The following is a 26,225-nucleotide window of genomic DNA, read 5'->3' as shown; positions in this document are numbered from 1 at the left end:
AAAAATAAACTCTATATTTTGGTTTTTAACCATAAATAAAGATGTAAAAATCCAAGAGAAATGAGTGAAAAACAGTATAATTTTCCAAGATCAATCACTGCTTCAGGCCTGAGGGGAGCCCCAGGTTTTTCTGCAGTTAACTAAAGCTTTCTAGGAACTCATCTAAGGCCCAGGAGAGCAAACCCAGAGAGTCACTGTTGCTGCTCAGCACATCAGGCTAACAGGTTCATTTTATGGCTCTTTTGCCCCTATCAAATGGGTCTCTCCTCCCCACCCACAGCCCATGTTGGCTCTCCCCTTCTCTCCCACCCTCTTCAACAGCATCATTTTCCACCCTAACAGCCACCTAAGGACAGTTATCCAGTGAACACAGACCCGAGGTAACTGGTAATAGTAAAGTCAAATGCTTATGTTTTTCCCTGCAGTAGGGCAACATTTTTCATCTCTTATTTTCCTTGGCCAGAAGGAAGATGCCATTCAGGGAACCCCAGGTGTTTTGAAGATGAAAAGGAAGGTAGGGGGCCTGGCTCAGTGCTTATTAACCACAGAGAGAATTTGGTTCACTTCAAGAAATAGTAAAATAATGGCCAGGGAGAGACAATGAGTCTTAATGAATTCATGTGAGTAAAGTGTGAGGTGACCAGTATGGGGACATGCAGTCCTGAGGCAGCCTTCTGAAGAAGGAAAGCAAAACGATTGTTCTCTATTAGGACAGAGTATCTACCTCCCTTTCCTGAAGCACCCAGGGCCGCCGGATTCCACCTTCGAGACCAGGACTGCCTCTCCCAGTGCCCTGGCTGCCCTTTAATTTAAATAAGGCAGGTGACATGCGACACTGGAGTGACCACCGGCCCCAGGCGAGAATAATTTCAGGTGCACCCTCAGCCAGATGAACTGCCCCACTTCCCAAAATTCTTCCCTCAGGGCTCAGGAGACCCCACCCTCAAATCCCACCCATCCACAGAGCTGGCATCTCCAGCTTTCAAACACCACCCTTACTGTGTCAGAACGAGGTCTCATGAAACGTTATCAACCGCCTGGAAAATAAAACAGCCTCCCAGGGGCCTGTAATAAAAGGAAGGCAAGAGCAGGAGAAACAGGAAAGCTACGGAAACAAACCCCAGAGGCTGCCTCTAATCCTGGACAGGTGGCATTTTGGCACAAGCGCACTGAAATCACTTCCCTCCTGGGCTGCAAGGGTGAATCCCTTTCCCGGGAAGACAGACAACCCTCAACCTGAAGAGGGGATCGTGCTGGGGGAGGAGCCTGGAACCGGGGCGAGCGGTCCGTGACCTCCAGCGAAGTCGTGCTATCGGCCTTGGATCCGCGTATCTAGTGTAAACGCGGTTTCACACATAAATAACGTGCCACATCTGGTCCTTTGGTTTTATGGCGTCTTAGCGACCGAGCAATTTATAGATGGCGACCTTGTTAACCAGCAGTCCGGGCTCGCCAGGGGCTGCGGAGTCCAGGGCTCTGCTGGGGGCAGAGGAGGGGCGAGGGTCGGGAGAGACTTGGGGTCCCAGATCTCCAGCTCAGAGAGGCGTTGCAGAGAAGGAACCTACTCGCGTGTTTGGGGGCGGGGGGGGGCCGAGGCAGGGGTGGAAGCCCCCTCCTGCAAAGCCGGCCATGTGGCAGCTGAAAGAGTCATCGAAGCCCAAGTGTGTTTGCGCTCATACCCAATTTATTACTGCTGAACATATGGCCAATATTTTGACTCACGTCAGTCCGGCAAGGAAAACAAACAGGGCGCGCGGCGCGGGGGAGCGGCCCCCTCCGCTGGGGCCGCGCGGTGGCCGCGGGGCCGGAGCCGGGAGGGTGGGGCCGCCGGGCCGGGAGCCTGGAGCCTGGAGCCCCGAGCCGGGAGGGGGAGTGCTCGCCGGCCGCGCCTCGCCACAGCCCGAGCGTCCGCGACTCCGCCGCCGCCCGCGGCTCGGGATAAAGAGCGGCCGGGACCTGCGCGCTCGCTGAGCCGAGGCTCCAGCGGCGCAGCCGCGCTCCAGGTGAGCCTGCAGCTCGCGCGCGTTTCCGGTGGACACGGGATGGGGGTGGCGCGGGGCACCCGGCCGAGCCCGGGAGCCGCAGCGGAGCCCGGCGGTGGCGGCGGAGGAAGCCCGGTGTCGCCCTCGCTGCCAGGCGCGGACTGTCTGTCCTCCTGCCGCAGCCGCCCGGCGCGGGAACGCGCCCTGGGCACGGTCCGCGCGGCCCACCAGCGGAGAGGGGTCTCGGGGCACAGCCGTCCCCGCCGACTGGAGCCGGGGCTCCGGTTCTCGGCGGACCCCGGTTGCGCGCCCCTCCGTCTCTCCGATCCTGACTTGGCTGGGTCCCCAAGCTACGTAGTCCGGAAGCAGCAGGTGGGAAAGTGCGGGGCCTCTGAAGTTCTCCCCGACTTCGCGGTTCACGACTGGGGTGGAGAGCACTCGAGGACGAGCAGGGCCCCTCTGTCGCGCCTGCAGTCAGGAAAAGTTTTACCTGCCGCGGAGGCCAGGTGCTCCAGCCGCCGCGCACTTTCCAGTGCGGTAAGGGAAAGCGGGACTGTCTCTGGGGCTGGGAAGGTGCGGGGCTGGAAGGCGGAGGAGGAGGGAGGGACGCGGAGCCCGCGGCGGTCCCCGCCTGCCGGGAGCCGTGCGGTCCCCTGAGCCCCGCCCGGGACGGCGCGCGGTGGGGGAAGGGCGCAGAGCGAGGGGGGTCCGGGTAGGTGGAGGACTAGATAAAGACGCGCCTTGAAATGCGGCGGGGCTGTCGCTGCTGCGCTAGGAGTGAGAGGAGGAGCCGGCGCGCGGAGCGCCTGGCCAACTCCCTCCCCATCGCCCAGGGCCGGCTGCGCCTCCCTCCGCCGGCGGGGCCCGCAGCGAGGAAGGGGCGGCCGCTACACCCACCTCCGCCGGGTAAGTCGCCCCCTGTGCATCGCGTGAGGCTCGGGATCTGGGATTGAGACAGAGGCAGAAGTCCCTAAGGTAATTTGGAGATGGTGCCCAGTGGAGACAGAGGCTTCTCCTCAGGCGTAACTGGAACGTGAGGGGACTGTGGTGATGAGCAGAAGGGCAGGAGGCAGGAGTCGCAGACAGGAGGAAGCAGGGCTGAGGGCCGGTGCTGTGAACTGGGGTCTCTGGACAGGCGACTGAAGCCTGGAGTTTGGGAGGCGATTGTCGCCCGGGCCGCGCCTGGCGCCAGACAGTTCTCGTTTGTGTCAGTAGAGATCGCCAGAGGATCAGAAATGAACCTTGGTGGGGTCCTTGTCTCCGAGGGGCGCCCCCTCCGCCCCAACCTCCTCCCACAACACACACGCACACACTACCAGGAGGCCCTTTGGATCGCCTCTGGCGCCTTCTCGACTTTGGTGGCTCTTGGGGGTGGAAAGGGGGCGTTGCGTCTAGGGGAGGGTTGTGGGCCTCTGGTGCCCACACTGAAGAGAGAGAGACAGAGCCCTAGGATCCCCTTCTCTGTGCCCAAGGGCCCGAGGGTGCGTTCCTGTCCTTCCCGAACCAAGCCCTTAGCTCGAGCTAAGAGCGTGCCTTCCCCGCGCCACCGACGACTGCTTTTCCCATCGGCCCGCCCGGCCCAGCTTTAAGTGCTAAATGCAAACCCGTTAGGAGAGCGACTGGTTTTCCAAAGTCTTGTGGTAATGATTTTGTCACGTGTTAAGAAGTAAATTCAGATAAGAAAGTGCTTTCAGCGCGTTTCCTAGAGAAACCCAAATCTCCCGTATTGAAATCGCCCTCATCCGGGGAAGGTCGGGTTTGGCTGAAAGAACGTTCCTGAAGGCAACACTGACGATGCGTAATCTCATTGTAACATATTTAATCATTAGAGCAGCGCGAACGAATAAAGGGAAGGGGTTCGCCCGGGGGGGACGTGGCGTTTGGTTCCCCAATAAACCCATGATAATGGATTGGCTAGGACAGGCTCGTTTGGCCCGAGGGGGGCTTAAAGCTACGTTTTTAAATAAAATATTGGAGGGAGGCCGGTTCCATTTTGTAGCGCGCCTGGAGCCACAGTTCGTGTTCAATTTAACACCCATGAAAGTTAAACGGCTTTCCTCGCCTTTTATTTTATTGGATGCATTTTTAAAGATCTCATTAAAGTGCATTTATCAAAGTCCTAACATATGCCCGCAGGGTCTCATGCCCACACAATGAGGCTGATTAATAGGAAGACAAATACTAATTCCTATTACTATTTACATCCTCGGGAGATATTTGCCCCTTTTTTGGTGGGAAGGAGGCAGATAATTGAGAAAGTGTTGTATATTTTGCCTTGAAAAAGAATAGGGAGAAGGGAGCTCACCTAGATTCCTTCCTCCTGAACCCACGGAATTAATCGCAGGGGGACTCCAGGCTCCAGGTCCGAGGATCAGTTCTCTCCGTGGCTTCAATGGGGTACCTGCCACTCTGGAGGAAGGGGATGGGGATTTTCCTCCAGACACAGAATCTGAACTCAGTCTCAGTCTCTGGGCCTGGAGAACTTATCTACCCAAGGCCTTCTTAGTCGACTTGGGAGGCTTGTCCATCTGAGAGGCATCCACTCATTTTTCACCTCCTGGGCCAATTTAAAGAGTTACTATAATATGGACCAAAGGGCGGGGGAACTCACCTTGGACTTGAACCCAAAGCAGGTTGAGATTTCCTTTCCTTTCACACTAATGCCCACTTTCTGGTCCACCTGTCCAATGGCTGTGAGTCTCTCCTGCCAGAGATCTGCCAGGCACAGTCTGGCCTCTTCAAAGTTGCAGGCTAACACAGCTTTAGGCCTCCACAACCTAGAGGCTTCACTCCGCCACCCCACAGACAGAAGGGATTTCCTATTACCCTGTTTCCTTCTCCAAAGGCAGCCGGTGAGGGCAATTGGAGCTGGGACTGACTTTCATTTTCTGGTTAAGAAAGGTCCCAGCACCGACTAGTATTCCTGGGGTACATTCCACGATTTCTTTCATCCAGGACGTGAGAGCTGACACCCCTGCTTCCTGCAACCCCTGCTTCTGCACTGGAAGGTGAGGCTGAAGTGGGGCTGTTTTGGAGATGCCATCCTTAAGGTGAAGTCTTTATCGCCACACTCAGGGACCACACTGGGTGACATTTTCCTTTCTCATTGATTTCAAGTGCATGCCACGCTCTGAGTCTCCAACCCGAGATAAAATAAACCTTCCCCGTCCGACTAAACCTTTGTGTCCGCGCCGTTAATCCTTGCTGGAGCAGGAAGGTGCAACGCGCTTTGTTTCCGGAGTGAATGAAGACAAACGCTTGCACCTTGGCGCTAACCAGACAATAAACTAATCCACTTGAAGGTTGTTATCTGAGATGGGATGTGCGGGGGGCGGGGGGGGGGGGGGGTCTGAGAGCTCAGCCACATACTGTACCAGGAAAGGAGTTTCTTTTCAACCCTTTTTCATTCCAAAAAAAAAGAAGAAGAAATGAAATGAAGTCAAACAAATTAGTGTTTCCAAATAAAGGGAAAAGACCTTGTGTTTATAATGATTGGGAGAGCTTTTGTGGGTGGGGAGTGTGAGGGGTGCCTCCTAGGGCTGCTGAAGCTTTGGGCTCCTCAAGGTCGCCCCCTCTTTAGAGCAGGCCCCAAGACCGCAGCCCCCACCTGGAAGACTTTTTCTGCCCTTCATTCCCCTGGAAGACAGGAGACAGGTACCCTGCAAGCTTCCACCATCGGCTTGAACGGGGAAGGATGCGAACACAGGCGGCCTCCCAAGAGGCCCCCGTTGCCCAGAACAGAGATGGGGGAAGGGACGGATGCCGTCCTCTGAGCCCAAGAGAGGCTCCCCTCCGTGGGGAGTGCCGAGGCCTCGCCTACTCTCCCGTATCTTCCTTTCTTGCCTGGTTTGCTGTTGTTTAGGGCTCACCACCGGCCCCCAACAGGGGGCGTACCGCTGAGGCGTGGGAGGGCAGCAGCCGAGAACCCAGGGTGCCTCTGGGCGGCCCCCGTGCCCCGGAGCGCAGAAAAGGCGCTCGTATTTGAGCTACCTGGGAAAGTAAACAGGTAAACACTGGGCCGACTTAGAGGACCACTTGTCCTGGAGTGGGGCCACTTAGCCTGTGTACATTCGCCTCCCCTCCCGGGCCTCCGGCGATTGTTCAGCCTCCCTGCGCCCGCACCAGCCGCCTGAGCCCGAACTCAATCCGTCGCAGAGCCCAGAGCAGCAGAGCAAGCGAGGCCCCCCTCTAGCCTCCGGGGGCACAGGTTCGCTTCCTCCCCTCCCCTGCCATCTCCCCTGCCTGGGACTCTCGATGCGTCCATTCTCAGCCTAGGAAGAATGAATAGAGCTAGAGATGGGTACGGAACCTGAAGCCTCAATGCGAAGAAAGATGGGGTTGGGGGTCCAGCTGTTCAGGTGACCCCAGCAGGGGTACACGGTGTTCGGGACGCTAAGGAGACGCCAAGCAAATCTCCTCCGGCCCGGGGCACGCTGAGTTCAGAACTTCCAGCACCCGCCTCAACTTCCTCCCCAAGCACGCAGCAGAACGAGGCATCTTGCAGAGCGCCTATGAGGTCTCCAGACCACTGCAGCTGAGCCCAAAGCTCAAGCCCAAACTTGACGGAACGGAGGACATTGAACTCGCTTGGGTGCAAGATGGTACCTGGAAAGAATTTCCTAAAGAATGCCGAGTGTGGGAGACGAGTGGAGCTGAAACTGGCGCTGGCAGACACTGGCAGGGTGGAGTGGTGGGCAGTGACTGAAGGACTCTCCGGAGGGGGAAGGGAGCGGGGCAGGGCCTCTCAGTATTCGGGGTGTGCGGGAACACAGGAAACGGAAGCTCCCGGGCTCTAAAAGGCCAAGCTGTGGCGCTCGCCGGGAGGCCTTTTGGGGAGTCCTCAGGATGCAATCACCTGTTTAATTGGTGCGGAAGAGGTGCATTGGGCGCCTTGGCCTCCAGGCCCTTTGGGCGCAAACCGGGCCCAAGAAATTGAGGAGACGCTGGACTGTGCTCTGCGCACCGGACTTGCCCTGGCCGCCAGCTGGGCCCGCGCAGGCCTCCCGGCGTCCACAGGCCGCTCCTGGGGGACTTGCATTTTATGATCTTCCACTAACAAGCCCAGTTTCTCCCCTTCAATTACGGCCTCCCAGCGGTCTCCCTGTGCCTTTTCATTTGCAAATGTTAACACTCCGGAAACGAACGCGGGAACCACTCGGGCGACGAAGTGATGGGGAAATGGAGTCTCGAGGTCCCGGGAGAGAGACTGAACTCTGTGGACCCGGCAGCACCGATCTCGGAAGAGGCCAGGCCGAAGCTCTCTCCAGTTCCCTCCCTTCCTGCTCAGCTGCCCCCAGGTCAGGGGAAAGAAAAACTGGAAGACTCGCTGGGGTGAGCTGTAGGAGGGCCCGAAGTCCAGGCGGTGGCCTGCAAAGGCAGGGGAAGTGGGCGCCTCAGGTGTTCCGGGAAGAGGACACCGTGAGCTGAGACACTGAAGGATTCGGCTGATCATTAGGGTCAAAGGGCAGACGCAAGGGCAAAGCCGGCCTTTTGAGAAATGGGCTGAGGGGCTCCTTCTCTAGGCGCCTATAGCAGCACTCCCTCCCTATGATTAATTCCAGGAGCCAGGATTCCCCTAGGAAAGCAATCCTCTCTCAGGTGCTCTGTGGACCTTGCAGGCTCCCACGATTGAGGGGAGGGGACTTGATCAGTAGCGGCGGTGCTGATTTAGATCCTGGGAAGAAAGGCCCACTATGCTGGCGAAGGGGGAGAGAAGTTGGGAACTACATGGAACTTCAGCCGGGTGGTTCCCAGCTGAAGAAATGAACGTGCTGTGGAAGGCCTCTGCGGGCATCCCCCACCTAAGGTGGCTATGGGGATGTGCGAGAAAGGACACTCCCTGCCAAAGACCTCTTTGCCACCCCACCCAAGAATTTGCCTGGCCCAACCAGGCTCTATTCTGGATCCCCATCCTGGAGGCTGCCTGGGTCCCCAAGAGAGCCTCCACCCCCTTAAAACCGAGGAATAAGAGGAGGAACAAAAGGAGTGTCTTTGCTGCAACGCTTGGGTAGAGGAACTTTTTTTCTCACCAGTTATTTATTTAACAGCTGAGTAACAATGGCAGCGGCAGGCCCACCCCCCTCCCCACCCCGCCCCTGAATCCAAACTCAACTCTTCCCGGACTCCTGGAGAACCAACTTCCCTCCTCCGACGGGGCAGATCGAGGAGCTCCCACGTGAAAGGAGGGGGGAGGCTGAGAAAGAGACTAAAAAGCGAGGAAAAAGAAAAAGCACTAAAAGTAATGGGTTCGAGAAACACGATTCAAACCAGTTTTTAATTCTTGCAGGGAAAAAGGGGGGGAAAGGAGGGGAAAGGAGAAAAGAAAAAGTAGGAGGAGAAAGAAGAATCGGGGAGCGTCGACATGAAGGGGTTTCCTTAATATTGTGGACGGATTCAGAAATGAATGAAGAGATAGTCCATTGAAAAGGGTTGAATGCCATGACAACTAGGAACAACCTTAGATTTATTCCAAACAGTTAGGACACATTGAAAGAGAGCGTCAATCATGTATTATTTCGCCACTGAAATAAATGCAAAAACCGAGCCGGGACAAAGGCTTCCAACGGGAGCGGGACATTTGTCTACATTTCGCTCATTGTCCGCAGCTTAGCAATCGGTTTGTATTTGTGTTTGCCCGGGTCCGACCACCCAGGACGCGCCGACGAGGGGCTCACTCTAACCTGGGCCATTGTCACCCACGTCACATACTGGGGGCGAGGCAGCGAGGGCTGCAGAAAGCCGCCGAGCAGCTCGCGGAGAGGCGCCCTCACCCGGCGCTGGCAACCCGGGGGCAGCGGGGGCGCGGCGGCGGCCACGGCAGCTGCGCGCGAGGAGGACCCGGCGCCCGCGCGGTCAGCTTGGCCGGCGCCAAGGCGGCCCAGGCTGTGGGAAGACGAGACCTGGACCCTGCAGGGGCGGCCTTCTGTGCCCTCCCCGCCCCCAGACAAAGCTGCCTCCAGACGCTCCTCAGGGGCGAACGAGCATCAGGTAGCCAATATATCCCACAACACATAAAAATTTTCTTTAACTGAAGGAGGGCCATGATATTTTCCAACCCCAGCGCCAAGGAGGAGGTGCAATCCCGGGAAAGTTCAGTTCCCAGAGCGGAGAGTGGTTGGAAACTTCACACTAACCTGACTTAACCTGGAAACGTGGAGCGCGTACTCCGAACGCGCCCGGGGCGCTCAAAAGGAGACCACACTAAAGAACTCGCACGGGAGAAAAAAAAACTGGGAGAAAACGCAGTGGCGTCGGGCCGCCCAGCGACCCCCCACCATCGCAGCTTTCTGGGTCCTCACCCAGGCTGGAGAAACAACCCCCCCCCCCACCCCCCCCCCCCCATCCTGCCTTCACGCTGCTCCACCTCCTGTCGGAGGCTGGAGACGGAGGGGGCAATAGAGGGAGGGATAATAGAGCGCAGGAAAGAGCGGGGCCGTCTGCCCTTTCCACCACACGGGGAAAGCGGCCCGCAGAGTCCAGAGGCAGCAGGGCCGGGGTCCGACCCCAGCTGAAGTTGGAGCTCCCAACTCTAACCCCGCCCTCCCCGGGACCGCCCGCAAAGCAGAAAGTGAACTGTGCGTCCTCCTTGGCCGCCAAGAGGTGGAGGCGGGGGCTTGGGGGTGGGAGGTGGGGGGAGGCGGAGTGAAGGAAATAAATGAGTCTTTAGCAAATAAAGGGTGGCTGGAGGGGGGCGGGTCGCTTGGTGGTGGCTCTGGCCGGCCGGGAGCGGAGCTCTCTCCTGGGTTTCGGGCTCTCTCGCGGTTAACTGGAATCAATTACTTGCCTTGTCATTTCTAGCACTCATCCTTAAGCCTCAACCAAAATATTGACCTAGGAGGCTTACAGAAGTTGGGCTCTTGCCATTTGAACCGGATCTTGTTTTGGGAACCACCAGCGATGGAAAGGAGAGATTTCCGCAGCTCGGCCTTCGCCCCCTCCCCCTTTTCCATAGGCGCCACAAATCGCCAATTTTCCGGCTTGCCTGGGGTGGGCACGCGGGGGCGGGGAGGTAGGAACCAGTGAATGTTAAAGAGGGTTTTTTTCCCTTCTCTTGGTTTCTGTTTTGTTTTCTCTTCTCCTCCTCCCCACCCCCACCTTTTTTAAGATGCAATTTGTTAAAACGGCCCTTTCAAGTGTGTGGACTCGCGAGCGACGCGGTGGCCCTTTGTATGTAAATATTGGGTAAAAAAAAAAAAAAAAGGCTCGCCCCGTCTTTGCAATTAATTGACACGTTACACCTCTCATCTTGCTCTAGAGGGCCGTTGGCCGGGAGCGCGGAGCTCCCCAAAACCCACAATTTCACATCTGCAAATACTGTCTTCATCCACTTGACTCCCAAGACCCGCCCACACGTGGCCAACCTTTGCGTTTTTAATATCTCTTCCCCCTTTTTTTTTCCACCCTTCTCCCGCTCCCTCTCTCGCTCCCCCTCCCTCCCTCTTTCTTTCCCTCCCTCCCTCTCTTTCTCCCCCTCTCCCCCCCTCCCCAGGTTCGTGAGTGGAGCCCAGCCTTATATGGACTGATCGCTCGGGCAATGGCCCATTTTTTCCTCGCCACCAGCCGCCACCGCGCGCCGAGCGGCCGCCGGAGCCCGAGCTGACGCCGCCTTGGCACCCCTCCTGGAGTTACAAACTAAGGCCGGGGCCCGCGGCGCTCGGCGCGCAGGCAGCTCAGCTCCCTACGTCCATTTCCGCGTGTTTTCAAAGAAGACAGAGGCACTGGGTTGGGCTTCATTTTTTTCCTCCCCATCCCCAGTTTCTTTCTCTTTTTAAAAATAATAATTATACCAATAATTAAAGCCAATTCCCTCCTCCCCTCCCCCAGTCCCTCCCCCCAACTCCCCCCTCCCCTGCCCGCCCGGGCTGGGGAGCGCCACGAATTGACCTAGTGAAGCTACAACTTTGCGACACAAATTTTGAGGTCTCGAACCATGTCGCTGACCAACACAAAGACGGGGTTTTCGGTCAAGGACATCTTAGACCTGCCGGACACCAACGATGAGGAGGGCTCTGTGGCCGAAGGGCCGGAGGAAGAAAACGAGGGGCCCGAGCCCACTAAGAGGGCCGGGCCGCTGGGGCAGGGCGCCCTGGACGCGGTGCAGAGCCTGCCCCTGAAGAACCCCTTCTACGACAGCAGCGACAACCCATACACGCGCTGGCTGGCCAGCACCGAGGGCCTCCAGTACTCCCGTAAGTAGCGAAACTTGGCTGCCGAGGCCGTGGTCGCCTCCATTCCCGCGGCCGCAACTCGGGCTGGACACTGGGAATGAAAGGGGAAGGGGCCATGTAAGCCCAGACCACCTCACATGGATCCCTAGAAAGATTTTTAACACTTGTATGTATAGGACGCCCTCTGCCCTCCTCTTCAAGCCCCCTTAGTTCCGGGAAAGGACTTGGTCTCTGAGATTTTTTTCAACGCGAGAAATTGAGGAGAAAGAGGGAGAAGGGCTATACCTCCCAGGGGCTGGCATATGATGTCAACCGGGACTGAGGGCTCCAGCCGGACCCCCAACTCCAGCTGCTGGGAGGGACTGGAGGTAGCCAGCGAGTCTCCTTCGGTAAGGGTGGAGGGTGGGGAGGCTTCGGGTGGCCCGGGTATAAATAGCTCACCCTGCCCCCTGCTCTATCATAGAGGACGCTTTGTGCGGTGCAGGGGGTGTCTAGAAAACCCGAAAGCAGAAACCAAAGCCCCCAAAAACCTGCCTTAAATGGCCGAGGAAATCAATGCTGGGATTGTGGGGTTTTTCTTTTAAAAATCTGCCCACGTCTCTCCCGAGAGGAAACCGCTTAAGGGGGCCGAAGCCCTTAACCCGTAGTGATCTTTGGTGCGCCACTCCCCCCAAATTCTCACCCACACTATGGGAGCCCCTAGAAACGCAAGCCCCAGCCCCCTCTCCTGCCAATTTCCCTCTTTACCCTGGGAGGCCTAGACGTCTTCGTCGGCGTGGAGCTAGTCAGGGGTCACAGCAAAGGCAGCCAGGTTGGGCTGCCAGGCGCAGAGGGCCAGGGGCGCACGGAAGATCTGGGGTGCTCCGAGTCTGGTGCAGGCTGCGCGCGGCCTCCAGGCGCCTGACGTGTTTCTTTCTCCCCCTCCCCCAGTGCACGGTCTGGCAGCCGGCGCGCCCCCTCAGGACTCAAGTTCCAAGTCCCCGGAACCCTCGGCCGACGAGTCACCGGACAATGACAAGGAGACTCCGGGCGGCGGGGGGGACGCTGGCAAGAAGCGGAAGCGGCGGGTGCTTTTCTCCAAGGCGCAGACCTACGAGCTGGAGCGGCGCTTTCGGCAGCAGCGGTACCTGTCCGCGCCGGAGCGGGAGCACCTGGCCAGCCTCATCCGCCTCACGCCCACGCAGGTCAAGATCTGGTTCCAGAACCACCGCTACAAGATGAAGCGCGCCCGGGCCGAGAAAGGTATGGAGGTGACGCCCCTGCCCTCGCCGCGCCGGGTGGCCGTGCCCGTCTTGGTCAGGGACGGCAAACCATGCCACGCGCTCAAAGCCCAGGACTTGGCAGCCGCCACCTTCCAGGCCGGCATCCCCTTTTCGGCCTACAGCGCGCAGTCGCTGCAGCACATGCAGTACAACGCCCAGTACAGCTCGGCCGGCACCCCCCAGTACCCGACAGCACACCCCCTGGTCCAGGCCCAGCAGTGGACTTGGTGAGCACCACCCCAACCAGACTCGCGCACCAGGCCCAGGCCCCACCCCGGCGGCGGCGGCGGCGGCGGCGAGGAGGCCTCCGGTCCTCATGGTGGTTATCATTATTATTATTATAAATATTATTATGGAGTCGAGTTGACTCTCGGCTCCAACAGGGAGGCGCCGGGAGGTTGCCTGCGTCTCCTTGGAGTGGCAGATTCCACCCACCCAGCTCTGCCCAAGCCTCTCCTTCTGAACCTTTGGAGAGGGCTGAACTCTACGCCGTGTTTACAGAACGTTTGCGCAGCTTCGCTTCTTTGCCTCTCCCCGGGGGGACCAAACCGTCCCAGCGTTAATGTCGCCACTTGAAAACCAGAAAAAGACCGACCCCTCACCCCTGCTTTCGTGAATTTTGTAAAATATGTTTGTGTGAGTAGCGATATTGTCAGCTGTCTTCTAAAGCAAGTGGAGAACACTTTAAAAATATAGAGAATTTCTTCCTTTTTAAAAAAAATAAGAAAATGCTAAATATTTATGGCCATGTAAACGTTCTGACAACTGGTGGCAGATTTCGCTTTTTGTTGTAAATATCGGTGGTGACTGTTGCCAAAATGACCTTCAGGATGGGCCTGTTTCCCTTCTGGGTCCAGCTCCTTGCTTTGTGATTTGTTTGGGTTTGGTTATATTTGCGTTTTCCCCTGCTTTCTTCCTTTCTCTTTTTATTTTATTCACTGCAAACATTTCTCAAATATGGAAAAGAAAACCGTGTAGGTAGGGAGCCCCCTGCCCCATCCTCCGGGCCTTGAGCCCCGAACTTGGAGCTCAGCGGTTCGGCGCGGTTTCCCCAAGAGCGCCGGGCGCTGAAAGCTTTCCATTTTTTAAATAAGAATTTTAATAAAAATCCTGTGTTTAAAAAAACAAAATGCCCGGCCCTCCCGTTTGTCCGACTTCGCCGGGCTGGAGGTCTGGGGCTGGGAGCGGGACCCGGCCGCCCGAGGGGCTCCCACCGGCGGTTCCTCTTGGGCGGGGAGGCCGGGGGCACCGTGGCTCTGGCGCGGGCGGGGCTCCTGGTGCAGGCCCCTCCGACCACAGGCTGCACCCCGCGCCTAGGATTGGGGCAGGGGCGGGAACGCTGGGCCTCCGAGCCGTCGGCCCGAAGCCCAGGGTCGCCCACTCCCTCCCCACAGGCCTCTCCTCTGGCCTCGCACGCTGTCTGAACCCCGGGCGGCAGCGTCCGGCTTCGGAAGGAAAAGTGACTTAGGGAGCCGCAAAGGCGAGAGAGCAAACCCCCCTCTCTGCCCAAATCTACGAGTGGCTCCTTCAGCCTGAGAAGCTGTTGAAGCCACTACACTCGATGACTTTCACTTTGTTGCGTTTGACTTACCTCACGCTAAGAAAGTGGGTGGGTGGGGGTCTGAGGTTAAGACTGGCTGCTTTCTCGCCACCCCTTTTCAAAATCTGCGGACTGTTGCCGGCCTAGGAGGCCGCTGAGGCCGAGGGTGGGAGCGGTCAGGGCGCGCTAGGCTTTGGCTTGGCGGGGAGGGAGGAGTGGAGGGGGTGTGGTACGCGGGGTCCTGGGCCCGGGGGAGGGAGGGGGAACTGCCGCCCTCTCTAGGCTCTTTGGCCCCAGGGAGCCAGGGAGCGAGAGTATTTGGCAATCCCAGCAAACCGAGCCTACCCCTTCCCTTCCTCTCCCATACTTTCCGGGCTTCCTGGCCTCTTCCGGGGGACTGGATCCCCAGCCTCCTCCCCTCCAACGTTCGGCGGTGTGCGGTTCCCCCAAGTCACCCCCTTGGGTGTTGGACTGGGTGGATTGGTAGGAAATAGAGGTCTGAGGGTGAGGTGGGCGCCCAGGACGGAAAGTGGGCACACAGCCCCCTGCTCGCCCGGGAAGGGCGTATCTGTCTTTCCAGTGGGGAACTGATTCCGTCCCACCCTTGTCGCTGGGGGCAGATCTCCTTGGCGGATGCTAGCGCACACTTGGCCACGCGGGGGAGCGTCTCAGGGGGCCTGGCGAACTAGAGGGTGAGCCTTTCTTCTCTGGTTTCTGAAGATAGTAGGGGCTGTGTAGCTCAGAGCCCAGCGGGTGCTTCCATACGCGAAAGTCGGCGCATTTGGAAATTGTATCTGTTCTCTCCGAAGCTGCACCGTCAAGGCTGGGGGATGGGGTGGCAGTGAGGAGGCCGGGCAAAGGGAGCTGTCCCAGATGACTTTCTCGCTCCCTCTAGTTGATGATCAGGTTTAATTCAATATCTAAAGCAAACATGATTATCCGTGCGACCAAATCTGCGCGTCCATAGCACTCAGCGCAGGAGCCCAGGGACGCGATGACACTTTATTCCCGCGTTCCACGCCAGCCCTGGATAATTGAGGGATCGGGAGTCTTTCTAATATCCTGGTAAAGGTCCTTTCCCATCTCCAGGCTTATCCTCGGGGAAAGGGCAGTTTTTCTAAATGCTAAAAGATCTCTCTTTGTTCTCCACACTAGCTTGGCAATGTTTGGGGGCTTATGTCCTGCTGTTTGTAAAGGCCAACGAATTTCTCCCAGATAGTTTGTTGTGCACTAATTGAATGCTCAACGTGCCCGGGTACTAACCACTCCACATCCACTTGCAACTTCCCCTAACCCCAAAATCCTCTGGGAAGAAAGGTGGGGGTTTCCAGTCTCTTGGAGTGGAGTTGTCAGAAGGCCTGAGGCAATTTTGATGTTCCAGGCCCCAGAGTTTCCAGGGTGAAAATGATCACAGGAGAACCCCAGGTTTCCAGAGAGGAAGGGGCAAGCGTGGAAGGTCCTCACTCTGGCAGGCTTCCACCACTTGCTCATTGAGGACACATTTGGAGCGGTGGCCAGGACCGCGGGCCTGCAATCTGGGTGTGCACTCCTGCGGTCGGCCGGGATCCCGGGAGGTGGGCCCGGCGCCCGCCTCTCTCTGTCCTCGGGTCCCCACGGAGTCAATAAAAGCGCCTGCAGAGCCCTGTGTGGCCCTAACCCGAGCGCCCTGGGAGCGCACCCGGCGCGGGGTCCGCTTCAGCAGTCTATCTTCGCCCAATCTACAGCGGGCGGTACAAAACCGCACAATGGGAAAGCTGGGAGCCGGAGATGTTAGAGGCGTGCATATTAAAAAGGGACAGAGAAAGGATCGCGGAGACAGAGAGAGGGGAAGAGGGAGAAGGGGCCCGCCCCCCACCCCTCGCCCCACCCCGCACCATTCAGCGCGCTTATCGCGGGCAGTGAATCCCGGAGTCAGGCAGAAGTCTCCTTGGGGTTTTGTTGGGCCTGTCACTGGGTCCCTTTGTCATCCGCGGGCTCCATGCTGGATTCCATATGGCCAGCTGGGCCGAGGGAGCGCGAGGAGGGATCCGCACAAAACCTAAATTGTGTCCGGCTTTCAAACCCCGTATTGTTGTCTGTGAAAGGAAGACGCATTAAAAATTCGTGCTATATCTATTGGGGAGGAGGCTGGAGGAGGGGAGAAAAAGCCACCCCTGTCTTTGATGGCTTCGGAGGGCGCTGGCCCCGCCTAGGCCCCGTGACACTGAAAGCTGGATCTCTCATTCTCTCTCTCTCTCTCTCTCTCTCACATAATCTCTCTCCTCTCATAATCTCTCTCTCATAATCTCTCTGTCTCATAATCTCTCTCTACTTTCATAGTCTCTCTTTCTCTCATCATCTCCCTCTCTCTCTTCCTCTCTTCTCTCTCCTTGACTCCAACGCTGGGACGGGAGTCAGCGAACCTGCACCTTCAGGGTTTGAGCTCACTTGTGCTCACTTTGCTCGCTCCTGTGTGTGTATCAAGAAACTTCTGCCTAGAAGCTCAGCGCCGTCGGACCGTCCTAGAACTCCGGAGGCAACTCAGGGTACCCAGGGACCCAACCGACCGGTCCTGAAGCCCCCGCGAGCGGAGCCGCCTTTCCTCTCACCGCGAGAAAGGTTTTGAGAGACTAAGGGCGCTGCTCAATCGGGGGCCCAGCTAGATAGACTTGGGCTGCAGCCGGTTCCAAGGGGACTTGCCCCCCAGCCAGGCCACTTGGTTAGGTTGCCAACCCCAAAGAGCTAAAGACGCGCGTTCATTTGAATTATGCGCGGGGATCCATCCCACTGGCCTCTTGGTGCGATGGGAAACCACTTCCCAGAACTTCCTCCAACAGCGTCTCTCCCCGTGGTGGAGGAGGGAGATACTTCCTCTTTATTTTTCAACGTCTTCTGGATCTTGTGCTTACAAAATTCAGCACCAGGGAGACACAGCAGGGCTTCCAAGGAATTTGCCCATTTTTTGCCTCCTCTAAGAGGTCCAAGTTGGCGCGAGGCAGTTGGAAATAATTTGGGTCATGCTCTCTCCCCTGCAACTGCCAGGTCAAAACTCCCATAAGCAATCCCCAAATAAACAATAGGTACTAAGCAAAAATAGTTTACGCTGAGCTCTGTGGAAATATAAAATGCAACCCAGTTACGTTCCCCACAGACAAAGTCACTCAACCCTTAATAAACAGAACTGAGCTGGTGGAAATTCCGACCAATGGGAAACTTGGATGCGCCCCCTTTCCTATTTAGCACGACGGTCATATTTAGTAGCATCAGATAATTTGGTACGAGTGGAAGCCCTCCTTCTCAACGTTCCCCACCTCAGACAGGGAAATAACTTATTTCCTTACCTATTGACTGTTTGGCTTAGTTGAGACCTGGTGTGGATTTCTCGAGCCTTTTCAAGAGCCTGGTCATTGAAAAGCTAATCCAATATTTACCGAGCATAAGGACAGTTCTCAGACGTATTTATTAAGGCCCATCGCTAAGTGATTACTTGGACTGAAGACAAAGGCCAGGGGAGGGGGCGTCTAGGCGCACCAGATCCTGCCCCTGTGGGTTCTCCCCACCCAGAACCAGGAAGCCTGGAGCAAGCTTGTGCGGTGCCGACGTTCCCCTCCCGGTGTTAAGTGGCGGGCGGATTAGATACTGTGCTGGGCGGTATTTCAGGAAATATGTACTTGTGGCTTCCTGAGAGGCCAGGCGCAGTGACACTCTAAACCGTGTCGATATATCATCTTTTATCCAGGATCTGCAAATAAACCCCTGATCCCCCCGGCGCATTATAGCCGCCGCTATCTTGCCAAGGAAGCGATCTGAGTTTTATTGCTTTCACCAACGCCCCAAGACAGACAGACACAGACACGCGCGCGCGCGCGCACACACACACACGGGCAAACACACGCACACTGACACACACGCACGCACACACACACACGCACACACACACGCGTGCGCACACACACACACACACACACACTCCCCTCTCTCACTCTGATTTTTAAAGGCTCTATTTTTTTCCCCTCCCGAGGCATCGTTATTAATGAAGAGGCGAAGAGGCCTCAGCGCCGCCAGCCGAGCGAGTGGGGAAATGCGGGCCCGCAGCCCTGGCCCGCGCGCGGATCCCGCGTCCGCTCCACGCGCCGCCACTGGCCCGAGAACCGAGCGTGTGCCGCGCGCTGCCGCCGCCAGGAGGCGCCCGAGCCCCGCGCTCCCGAGCGTCTCTGCGCGGCCGGCCGGGCCCAGCCCAGAGGCAGCTGCGCTTCGGCGGAAGCGCGGCCCGGGTCGGAGCCGGGTGAGGGGCCAGGAGGCGGCGGCGGCTCGAAATCCCGGGGAGAGCCGCGAGTCAGACGGCGGCGGGTGCGCGGCTGCCTGGGAGGTGCGAGTGGACCTGTCCTCGGCTGTGGCTTTCCCGCCGCCCATCCCCGCCCCGGTTTCCGTAGCGTTTGGGCACAGACCACAGCCGACTGGTCCCGGCGCCAGGGCGCGCGGTCTCCACGATCTCAGGGCCCCTGGCGGCGGTGGACGCGGGGAGGGTGCAGGTTTGTGGGGCGGTGGTTCTGGGAAGGAAAGACCCTCGCCTCCCGCCCGCCCTGGATGTGGGCCCTGCCAGACCCCCAGCTCCTGCGGTTCCCCGCCTGGGAGCGGGGCAGGGTCACCGTCCCGCCGCCAGGGGGAGATGCCGCGCCAACCCCGACCGTGGGGTCCGGCCCGGGAGGCAAGAACCCCTCCCACCCAGCAGAGCACCCAGGGCAAGTCCCCACTCCGTGCCGAGGACTCAGCTAGGGTGCGGGGGTGTCCGGGAATGGAAAGGACACGAGGGTGTGGGCGCCTCTCGCCTGGTGCCTGGTGCCTTTCCGGGAGGCTGGGCGTAGGGCAGCGGGTGGGGGACAAGGGCGTGACATTCCTCAAGGGCCTCCCCCCAGCAGAAGTCGGGTCTGCAGTTCCAGCGAGATTCGTTGATTGTTGGGTGGAACCGCTTCGCATCAAATGTATCGTGGCTCCAAACACTGACCCGTTTACTTTCCGAAGCCCCCGCTGGCGGTGGGCGGGTGAGGGCGTCTGCAGTGGCCAGGCTTTCCGCGGGGCGGCGCGGTTGGATAAGAAAAGGCTTCCCGGCTGAGCAGTGGCGCGCAGCTCCGACACCTGCGGGTTTCGAGATGTCCCCGCGACGTGTCCTCTGCACCAGGGCTGCATTCCCCAAATAACGCAAACTCTCTGCTCTTGCACTTGGCGCCTGGAGTGCGATGAAGAGGCTCAAGGTATCCAGCCCAGCCCTTCTCCCCTCCCCCCTCAGGCTGCTGATGTGACATGCGTGTAACTGTCACCTATGCAGGACATGGAACACTTCCATCACCCCAAAATGTTGCCTTCTAATGGAGTAACATGTTCTGTCCTAACAGAAGAACAGCTCGATACTTACAGGTATCAACTGAAAGGTGCAGATGAAAAATCCTGTCCTCCCTTTGTTGCTTGTGGTGGTTTTTTTTGTTTGTTTGTTTGTTTGAGATGGAGTTTCACTCATGTTACCCAGGCTGGAGTGCAATGGCGCGATCTCGGCTCACCGCAACCTCCGCCTCCTAGGTTCAGGCAATTCTCCTGCCTCAGCCTCCTGAGTAGCTGGGATTACAGGCACGCGCCACCATGCCCAGCTAATTTTTTTTGTATTTTTAGTAGAGACGGGGTTTCACCATGTTGACCAGGATGGTTTCGATCTCTTGACCTCGTGATCCACCCGCCTCAGCCTCCCAAAGTGCTGGGATTACAGGCGTGAGCCACCGCGCCCGGCCTTCTTGTGGTGTTTTTACTTTTCTTCATAAAATGGTACAAAGAAAGCCCAGGTCGCTGACCCCAGCCTCTCTCGCACCTGAAGACAATGATCATCACTGCTCCCACATATTGAGCACCTTCTAGGGCAGGCACCTTCTCCCTGTTTCTCATTGTCTAATCAGATCATCATAACCAAGCTGTCCTCCTGCAGAGGAACCTGTTTCAGAGAAGCTAAGCACCTGATCTCATAATCAAGCCAGTGTTCTGACAAAATCATCCTGGGAGCAGAGGTGGGATCTACCAGGGCGTCCTCTTCTATTCCAGAATAGTGGGCGGGGGTGAGGGAGGACAAAGATACTGTCCCACTTTACAGAAGGCAGTTGGGTGACTTCTCCACCAGGTGGGTTCTGCCAGCTTTTCTCTGGCAGCCAGTGCCCAGGTCCCAGCCTGGGTGGTGAGGGCTGGGGTTCCTTGGCATCCTCAGGGAAGCCAGCACACCAGCACCTCCACTGGGTGTCAAGTGGCTATCCCAGCCAGCAAGTGTCCCCTGAGAACTGAGGGGGTGTAGCCTGGGGGTCCACCTGAGGGGCACACTCTGGAACCTGGTCTCACTCCTGGGCCCGGGCTTTCCATGATCTCGATGGCATGAGCAACTCCCCTCTCCCCCCAGGATGATAAGGGGTACAAGAAAAATTGATTTTTAAATTGCCAACTGATCTTACGACTGTAATTAAATGATTACTTTTTCATCTAATGTGGGGAAAGATAAAAGAAGCTAACATGTTCTTTTGGGTATAGTGTTCCCCTAATCTGAGAGATTTGCAAGTTTGTTTGTTTGTTTTTTTAAGAGGATCTCGCTCTGACACCCAGGCTGTAGTGCAGTGATGCTATCATAGCTCATTCAGCCTTGAACTCCTGGGCTCAAAAGAGCTTCCTACCCAGCCTTCCCAAGAGCTGGGACCACAGGCGTGCACCACCATGCCCAGCTATTTTTTACTTTTGTGTAGCAATGTGGTCTCACTATGTTTCCCAGGTTGGTCTCAAACTCCTGGCGTCAAGCTCTCACCTGGGCCTCCCACAGCATTGGGATTACAAATATGAACCACTGTGCCCAACCACAAGAATTATTAAGTATGTGCTTCCAGGTCTCTCCATGATTCTTTAACTCTGCAAGCTACAAAATAAAAGAATTGCCTCATCAGCCTCTGTAGGGGAAGGTGAATTGTATGGAATGGGTATGAAATGAAGGATAGTGAGATGTAGAAGGTAAAACAAAAGGAATCAGCTTTTTGTGTCTGTGACGGAGGATCTGATACTTGATGGTCTGATCACAAGGCACCTCTCAGAAATCTCTAGTCCTTCCCACCCAGTGGGCAGCCAGCTGCTTGAGCAGAGAGAGCCGTGGCTGGAACTCCTGCTCTGTGACTGGGGAGGGGGCCGAGCTTGCGCAGGATGCAGCTGCTGCCCACGGCCTTGAGCGCTCCCTCTTCCCTTGTGCTGGCTTCCCACTGCCAGCATCTGCAAGTCTGCCTGGAGGCGGAGCACAAGGCTGCTGGGCCCCTTAGATGGGGCTAGTGCTGAGGAGTTCATGGTCTTCACCCAGTTTCAGGGGGAGGTTGCAGGATATACAGCCCAGCTTCCTGGCTCCAGGTGGAACAACCCTGAGACATGTGCGCCGCAGGCCCCCAGTGGGACTGAGCCCAAGTTGCCTTCAACCACAGTCTGCTCATTACCACTTCCTGTGTTGATTTTTTTTCCTTTCACTTTCTCATTTTTCCATTTCCTTGTTGGTCCCAATTAATTACTTGCACATGAATCTTTGTCTCAGGGTCTACATCTGGGGGAGCCCAAAGGCATAAACACGTGGGCTCTTGCTCTGCCTTTATCCTAGACCTAACATTGGTCTCCAGAGGTCACTCAGGACTTAATGGCCCATCATTATTGGCCTCTTTCCCCATGTTTACACACCTTTCTGTGCTAAGTAGGGTTTTTGGGTGGCAAGGAGGCAGTTAGCACGGGGAACTATGTAGTGAGGGACATGGAGACTGAACAGCAGCCGGCCCGTCACTCTGGTTCCTCATGGCCAGGCCTGGGACACACAGCTGCCCTTGTGCAGGTCCAGAACCATGGCTCTTCTTCCGTCTGGAGCCATCCTCAAAGCCAGTGACTTTGTCTTTTCCCATCACAAAGGAGCTCCCAGAATGTGGTAGTCCCCCTTCCTAGAGGAAGAATGGGACTGGGTTGGGGAGGCACCGCTGGTTTGCAGAGACCCCATTGGTCAGGTTCGGTGTCCAAAACACCGGAGGGGCACGTGGGTTCTTGAAAGTCCAGCCCACATGGTTACTTTTGACTTGGACACTCAAATCACAGGGACACATGACACAGGCACAGGGTGTAACAACTGTGTGCAGAAAGAGCCACTCTCATTCCTCAGAAGAGCCTGTGGAGGTGGAGTGGCTGAGCCATGTGCCCCAAACTTCATGTTGAAGTCCTAACCCCTATGTTAAAATGTGACCATATTTAGAGTTAGGGCCTTTATAGAGCTAAGTGGCTAAAATGAAGTCATGAGGTAGGCCCTACTTCAGTGTGACCAGTGTCCTTGTAAGAAAACAGGGTTCAGACACACAGAGGGGAGAGCATGTGAGGACATGGGGAGGAGACGCCACCTGCAAGCCAAGGAGAGAGACCTCAGAAGAAACCAGCCCTCCCAACACCTTGAACCTAGACTCCCAGCTTCCAGAACTGTAAGAAAATACATTTCTGTTGTTTAAGCCACCTGGTGTTAGAGTTCTATCTTGAATTTCTCTCTGCTTTAGACTTCTCTGTTTTGTTTTTTAGTCTAAACGCTACTGAAAAGTGCAGAGAAGATGGAGTGCAGGCCCCTAGAGACAGGATGGAATGAAACTTGCAGTACGTGTCTGCCTCCTGCTCGGCACGTGCTCTTGGTACCCGCTGGTCCGTCTCACTGCTGACTGGCATCCCGAAGAAGCGGGCAGATTGCACAGGGGCAGCTCTTTCCTCCAAAGCTGCAACATGGTGCATGAAGTCCTCAGATTGGGGAACGCATCCAGGCACTTGAGCTCAAACATACAGTTCTGTTCTAAGACATCCCAGGTGAAAAAATCCACAAAGGTGAGCTTTCCCCCTGGAGACCGTGAGGATTTCCTCAGGAACAAGGAGAAATGTTGCAGCTGCCCGAGTTGCAGTTCCAGGTATGGAGGCTTCCGTGTTTTATGATCAGGGTCGTGATGGAGCTGTTTCCGCTGTGGGCAGGAATCCACCATGCTGTTCTCCCTGATGCCTGCTGGCACCTCTCCTTCTTCAGTCTCACCACTCTGAAACAGCATGCTTGGGAGCACCGTGGGATGATCCGGACGTCCAGGATTGTGGACGATCCTGTTCTTCCTGTCTGTGAGGTGGGCAGATTGGGAACATCCAGGTCTAGCTTGAATTTCACATCCAGCCATTGGCTGCCACCATGGTCAGGGGCTCCTGCACATGGACGGCCATTTCCCCTCCCGGGAGCAGGCAGGTGGCCTGCAGCCCCAGAACACCCTGGACACCTGTTTCCATAGGCTTGGATGACATGGTGATGCTCTCTGTGCCTTTGAGGATGGCGCCCTATGTCTTTGTATAGTAAATCCCACCTTGTCCTCTCCAGTTGAAACAGCCATTTCCCAAATTCCAATCTGATGAAATCCTGTTCTTCCTTCCCTCGTGTTTCTCTAGGCCTCCTGTGGACTCCCAGGATGTGAAGTCGGCATTCCCTTGAGCCTTTTGGGAACATATAAGCACATTGCCCAAAGTCCACCTAACTCCAGGTGTATCCTGTAGAACCAGCATTCTAATTCCTAATTTTAAAGATCTCACAGGACACAGGGTGTGTGTAAAAAGCCTGCCGCAAACCAGAGTGCCTGATTTGAGTACTAATGAGATGGAGGAAAGAAGCTGTGAGTGCAGATGACGAATCCCTAAGTGAGTGACCCCAGAGCCAAAGGTGTTCTTCACACAGAGAGAGTGACTACCCAGGGAAGGAGCTCAGACTCGGCTGGACAAGCCCTGCAGGGACAGCTGTGTCCCAGCCTGGCCAGGAGGGTTGGGCTCTGGGCGTGCGCCTCATGTCTGCTTGATTCTCCTCCGGCCGAGTTCCACACAGGTGAATTGTGCTCATTCTTGCCTCCCCAAGGCCTAGATCAGAGTTCCTCAAGCTTTGGGATACAAACAAATCACCTGGGATTTTCATAAAATGCGGATTCGTGTTCAGCAGCCCTGGCGTTCTGCATTTCTCTCGAGCTCCACGGGCTGCTGACGCTGCTGGGGCACGACCACACTTTGGGTGGCAAGGGCTTGGCAAGCAATTCCAGGTGTCGCCTTAGAGATGGCCTGCTATCGCACTGTCAGTAGGTAGCTGCCACAGTGACGGCCACTCCAGAGCAAGGGGGCAGAACTTTTTGAAAAGCGTCCTTGAATCATTTGGGAAATAACCCATATGAGTAAAAAGTAATCAAAAAATATGTTGGATGTTAGAGCCAGAGGAACTATTAGCATCATTTTGTAAAGACTCCCTCCACGAGTTTTCCAGATGAGGAAACTAACAAAGCCGGTGGCCTGCGGCGGAAGAGCGAGACGCTCTCGAGGTCTCCCTGCTGCACTCCCGTGCACTTCCACAGTGATACCCTGCTGAGACACACAGCAAATGTTGACCGTAACTGTCTTTAAATTAAGACCGTGACTGTCCTGAACGTTTATAAGGCGCAAACCATGAGAAAAAGGCGTGTAGCAGCAATCAGAAGATGCTTTTGTCCACGTGCAACCTTGGACAAGTTAGTTACATAACGGTGCCCCCTGAGCCTGTTTCCCCACTGGAACCAAAAAAAAAAAAAAAAGAAAGAAAAAAGAAAAGGCTATGCCTGCCCTTCCTAATTCAAAGGGCACGGCAGCCAGCGCGGTAGATAGCTAATGTGCTGAACCACTTCAAAACAGTGGAGCTGAATTCACGGTGGGAACACCATCACACACACCTTTTCATTACAAGGATGTTGGTGGACTGAGGGAGGTGGAGAGAGGCCTGAGGTTGGGAGGCAAAAGCGGGGCTGGGGCAGGGGAAGGAGGAAGCCAGAGAGACAGGCCCAGGCTCGGCTCCGAAGTCAGCAGGTGAGCGAGGTAGAGAACTAGCAGCACACTCTCTGTGGCTATTTGCAGGGATGGAAATGTACTGCGTCTGTGCTCTCCAATGTGGCAGCCACTAGCCACATGTGACTGGCAAGCACTGGATATGTAGCTAGTGTGATTGAGGAACTGATTTTGAATTTTTTTTAATTGTTTGTTATTAATTTCCGTTGAAATAGCCATGTGTCCAGTGGCTCCTATAGCAAAGATCTAGATCATTTGTTTGAAGCAGTAAAAGGAGAAGTGTGAATCCCCTCTTACCTCCTGTAACATGCTGATTAACATCACTGCAATTAATCACCATTCACAGCTCTTCAGCTGCTCTGTGGAACCTCAGCCCACTCTGAAATGAACAGCCACAGTGGCAGGGGTTACTGAATGGGCTGGGAGTGGCAATGAAGATTCATCTCTTCACACGCTTTTTATGCCCTCAATCAAAAATGCCTCAGGCTGTGTAAAATTCCATAAATAATAAAGAGATTTTTTAAATATGAGTCTTGATTGATTCCTTACTATATATCTGTCTGGAATTGGGGTGGGGGGAGGTAAAGAGGGGGCTGAAAGCACTCAGAAATGGCCATTACTGCTAGCTGGAGGGAAGAATGAAGACACCTTCCAGAGGTTCTTAACCCTTTGTGCCCCAGGGGCCCCTTTGCCAGGCTAAAGAATTCTATAGAACCCTTCTCAGAAGAATGAGTTTAGGTTATAAAGTAAATTAGATTAAGGTAGAATTCTACCCCTTGGGAATGAGGGACTGCAGATTAAGGACTCTTACCCTAAGAAGAGTGATGGAGTCCCTTTGCTTAGGCACCCCTGCCCCTCCCCCACCAGCTGCCTTTTGTGCCAACCCTGGATGAGTTGAGGAGAGGACCAACCAGGACTTCTCCCTTTCTTGGAAGATGTGCCATGGAAGGCAGAGGACTGCTCTCTGTGTCAGAGTACCTGTGGTCGCCGTGGGCTATGACACGGTGAGACAGCAGAAGGAACCGTATTGGAGGTAGCATTCTGGTCTTAATGGACATGTAGGCTGGGTAAGGGGCTAAGAGATAGGCTGCAGTGTTTGCTCTTATGTTAACCCTTCCCCACTCCCATCTCACTCCTTTCTGTGAACATAATGGCATTTCATAAAATTTGGGATACTGTCAGCAACAGGAGAAAATAATTTAGCAAGGCAAATCGAAATACCACTCTTGATGCAAACACCCTTTTAAAGTTTACCACACTGATCCCGTGCAATTAGACAAAGGAATTATGAACACTGCTGTCCAACACCTTCCCCAGACGCCCTGGGTGAAATGAAAGAAGCTCTAGTGGAGACTTGGCTGGTCAGGCCGGAGAGGCTGCCTGTGCAGGGGCTGCTAAAACA

At 56.0% G+C, this 26,225-nt stretch overlaps 1 protein-coding gene across 1 annotated transcript; it reads left to right on the top strand.

Annotated features, from left to right (window-relative positions):
* The first annotated feature begins 2,783 nt into the window (after window positions 1-2,783).
* NKX2-2 (NK2 homeobox 2) lies at window positions 2,784-13,535 on the top strand. Its single transcript, XM_032248141.1, has 3 exons — window positions 2,784-2,888; window positions 10,471-11,170; window positions 12,080-13,535. The coding sequence occupies exons 2-3, from the start codon at window positions 10,912-10,914 to the stop codon at window positions 12,640-12,642; spliced, it is 822 nt and encodes a 273-aa protein (XP_032104032.1). The 5' UTR covers window positions 2,784-2,888; window positions 10,471-10,911; the 3' UTR covers window positions 12,643-13,535.
* Window positions 13,536-26,225: the final 12,690 nt, after the last annotated feature.

This window comes from Sapajus apella, unplaced genomic scaffold (genome assembly GCF_009761245.1).
Source record: "Sapajus apella isolate SASKATOON/1434 unplaced genomic scaffold, GSC_monkey_1.0 scaffold65, whole genome shotgun sequence".
NCBI classification, from domain to species: domain Eukaryota; kingdom Metazoa; phylum Chordata; class Mammalia; order Primates; family Cebidae; genus Sapajus; species Sapajus apella.
Note: the sequence above shows the minus strand (reverse complement) of the source record. Positions and strands in the feature narration are given on the sequence as shown.

What these genes read in the sequence shown, in the direction of transcription:
- NKX2-2 (XM_032248141.1), top strand. Translation starts at nt 10,912, where the DNA reads ATGTCGCTGACCAACACAAAGACGGGGTTTTCGGTCAAGGACATCTTA. An exon ending in CGAGGGCCTCCAGTACTCCC is followed by an intron (nt 11,171 to 12,079) that starts GTAAGTAGCGAA and finishes CCCCTCCCCCAG; the next exon opens with TGCACGGTCTGGCAGCCGGC.